The sequence below is a fragment of the Crocodylus porosus genome, unplaced genomic scaffold, assembly GCF_001723895.1.
Source record: "Crocodylus porosus isolate Cpor-Errol unplaced genomic scaffold, CroPor_comp1, whole genome shotgun sequence".
NCBI classification, from domain to species: Eukaryota; Metazoa; Chordata; order Crocodylia; family Crocodylidae; genus Crocodylus; species Crocodylus porosus.
Window position 1 is genome coordinate 83223719 of NW_017728906.1, and position 3751 is coordinate 83227469.

The window sequence follows — 3751 nt, forward strand, 5'->3', positions numbered from 1 at the left end:
ATACATACATACATATATATGCGCACACACACATTCATTTTAATACATTTATGTATACACGCACACATATTCATTTTCATGCTATTATATTAATATTCTATTAATATTATGTGTGTGTGTGTAGGTGTGTATGTATATATGCATATAGTGGTGTTTCATTTTAGTCACAGATAAATGTGGATTTGGGGTTACTTTTTTTAAAGAAAAAAATTGGGAATTCTTTTACATCAGAGAAAGCCAGGATCCCGGCTGATTGGAGATGTGTATTGCATGGAATTTTACTTCAAGAATGCTGTAGTTCAGGGTGTGACAGAATTTAGTTATTAAAAAAAAAATGTCTGACATATATGGGATTTTGCTACTGGTGCAGATATTATATTGTGTGTTAGCTGATATCAATTCCTCTGGCTGTTTTTTGCAAAATTAAACCTTAGTTTGACAATGATAATGGATTATAGATGGGCGTTTGTACGGAGGTCTACTTTGGGGAGGGGGACGATATTACTTTTGTTTTTAATCTTAAAGTTAGCTTTCTGAAAGAAAGCACTAGATAAACCCACCTGAATGATATTCTAATGGAATATAATTTGATGTAATGTTTATGTGAAATAATTTAGCACTAACTTCAAGTGTGATGATTCAGCACGATAAGAAAAGCCTGATTTGCTGCATCAGAAAACTGAAAAAAGTGAAGGTTTCCATACCTCATTAATATGGCACCCTTGCATTCAGTATACTGTATATTATTATCCTTTGGTTTCTATGAATATAATGAAAATCTTTCCAAGGAATACCTAATAAAGGGATAAATGGGTACCTGCTAAAGTGATAAATGCCTTAATGAATAGTCCATATACTAAGTAGCCATATTCCTTGTGGAATGAAAAAAATATATAGATAAATAAAAGGAACCTGTCAGTCTGTATACTTTACTACCACTGCTTTGCACATTCGTTTTTTATTCCTTTTTTTTATTCTTCCTGATTGCTGCCAATGTTGGTTGTGGTCATAAACTCTTGTAGTTACATAGTTGAGTGAAGATTTCATTAAAATTGTTTCTCACTAGGAAAGCTATCTGAAGTGAATATTACTTAATTCTATGTACATTTGTTATTGTGGTCTTCAGTACATAACTAACAGAATCAAATGAGTAACTAACACCAATCTTATTTATACCAATTATAGATTCTACAGAGCCAAGAAGCCACATTATGTATGACTCATTGACTAACATGAGATTTTAAAAAATCATTCTTGGTGGCCTGTTAAAGTTTATTAGTTATTAGTTATTGTAACTGAACTTACATTACAGATGCTGTACATTCACTTGGCGTAGATTTTTATTGAGAGAGAAAGCTTGTTCCCATGATGTGGACATTAGTTTATGACTTAGGAAGCTAGATTCCTCTCCCTGCTCTGCCACAGACTTCCTTAGCCTTGAGCATTATCCACATTAGTGTGTAAAATATGGATAATGCACTATTCACTCAAATATAAGATGACCCTGATCTATAACATGACCCCTCAATAATTAAATTCTATATATGGAAAACATACGTTTCTGATAATTTTCCAGGTATAGAATCTAATTCTTGGAGGTTTTCCTTGAATTTGTCCCCTCCCAAATCCACTGGAAGCCCTACGAGTCTTGTAATTAGCTTCCCACTGGCCAGCTTCCGGTGGGAGGATCTACATGCCTGCTTTATGGAAATAGGGAACTCCTCCCTAGCTTGCTCCTGTGGCCGTTGGCTAAAGGCAAGAGGCATCCAAGCCCCAAGTCCTCTGGGTTTGGGCTTGCACATAGTATACCTACCAACAGATTTGAGAGTATCTGAAGTCCCAGGCTGAAAAGTCTGGGGTAGAGGATACCTGCTAGTTGTAGCACCACATACGGTGTTTGAATGATTAAGTTTTCCTCAACTGAGAGGATTCGGAACTGATTTGGCTAATTTGACCTGGAATATGAAAAATTTTCAAAAACAAAACACCCTTATCTGTGTAGTTAGGTTCACATTAGTATGTTTGCCCTGTGCTCATTGTTGGTGGCCTTTAATCACCTTCACCTTCATTTCCACTATTGAGCACATGCTGCTTTTGGCAGCAGTTTGATGATAGTGTATTTAATGAGGTTTCTTTGTATACAAATGTATGAGGAGGAGCTTTTAGTCCCCTGGCTAATTTTGGAAAAAACCTCATCTTATATTTGAACAAATAAGTAATAACTCCCAGGGGAGCTGTAAGTTTAAATAAGGGCACCTTAAATGGTAGAACGATTCAGTGTGCCATTTCTGTTCGCCAAAATGCAAGTTAGGTTAAAGTTGTTCATTTTTTGCTGGAGAACAGTGAGGATTGAGGTGTGTTGTTTTGTACGTTTTGAGTTATTAGCACCTTTAGAGACTAAAACCAAAGAGCAAATCATTTGATTGGTTTTAGTAAGGTATGTAGTAGAAGACAGTTTCATAATGAGCTTCAATTGATTCATTAGCTTTTGTTTTGCAAGTCTAATAGCCTTGTCAGAGTGAGTCTCAAGATGAGAGATGCACTGTAGTGAACTAAATTGCTAATTATTTCATCTGCATAGTCATTAGATATTGATGTTTAATTATGACTAGAATTTGATAGGCTGTAATAATAGAATAATTCATTCTTATAGTAAACTGTAAAACCATACTAAAAATAAACCATCTAGAAAAACTAGGCCATCACTTCTGTCTCCATCCATTTCTACCCCTGCTTCCTTACAAGAACTGTAATATTTCATTCTGTGTGTTCTTATTGACAGCCAAACGCTTAGCAATGTATCAAGAACCTGATTCAGAGGAGGAGGAAACAGCACCTAAAGGAGTAACATTATCCCAGCGGGACAGTATCTGCAGTCATCAGAGTGTTAAGGCTGTCCATAGAAGCCAAAGTACAAAATCCCACCGACGCACTGGAAGCAGAGCTGAAGCAAAAAGAGCAAGCATCCTCTCCAAACACACTGCATTCAGCAGTCCAATGGTTAGCTGCAAAAATTAAATGTATTTTGTTCTGAATTTTTCAGAAAAACTTCCTTGAAAGAGAAAAGATAACTATATGGTTTATGTTTCATCAGTTTCACATTATTGCTATGAAAATATATTCACATTGTAAATGTACAAATCCACTCTGAAATTGCCAAAAATAAGTCATTCCATACTTTTATATATGAGTGGCTCAAGATTATTGTTAAGTAGAACATCCTATAGGCAGAAAAAGGAGTTGAAGTGATGTTTTCTAAGTGCTATACATCAACACTTGATAATATGAAAGGAAATTCTTTGAGAAGTTGTCATCTTTGATGAGGATGTCCTTTTAAAACCACACTATCTTTTCTGCATCAAGCATTCTGCCTTCTTAGAAAAATGTTTCTCTTTGGTCTGAAAATGTGTAAGAGCTATTTAAAAGGTGGAGGTTGTATGACATGACGTATGTATCATGTAAACTGCTCTCAAATGCAGTGGTTAAAATACAGTGGCACTCAATAATTTCTGTATATTAGCCAACAGCTTCAGAGGCTTCAAGCTTTTTAAGTGTTTTGATATTACATCCAGCTTTCAGTTTCATTGCTGTCTTATTATTTCACTATATAGGTCTAGATGTTGTGTCAGCTAACAGTACAAGACAGTAGAATAATTGCTTTAGGTAAGAGTGGAAAAAGGAAGGAATATGCTGTTCTGATTCATAGTTTCTAGTGTTGGAAGGGACCTGAGCAGATCATCTAGTCCCACCC

At 35.5% G+C, this 3751-nt stretch overlaps 1 protein-coding gene across 1 annotated transcript in view; it reads left to right on the forward strand.

The window, feature by feature from the left end:
• The window catches only part of ATP10A (ATPase phospholipid transporting 10A (putative)), a 167955-nt gene that overhangs the window by 134022 nt on the left and 30182 nt on the right, over window positions 1–3751 (forward strand). Inside the window, 1 exon segment of the mRNA XM_019529445.1 lies at window positions 2783–3007. Within this exon segment, the coding sequence (XP_019384990.1) occupies window positions 2783–3007 (225 nt within the window).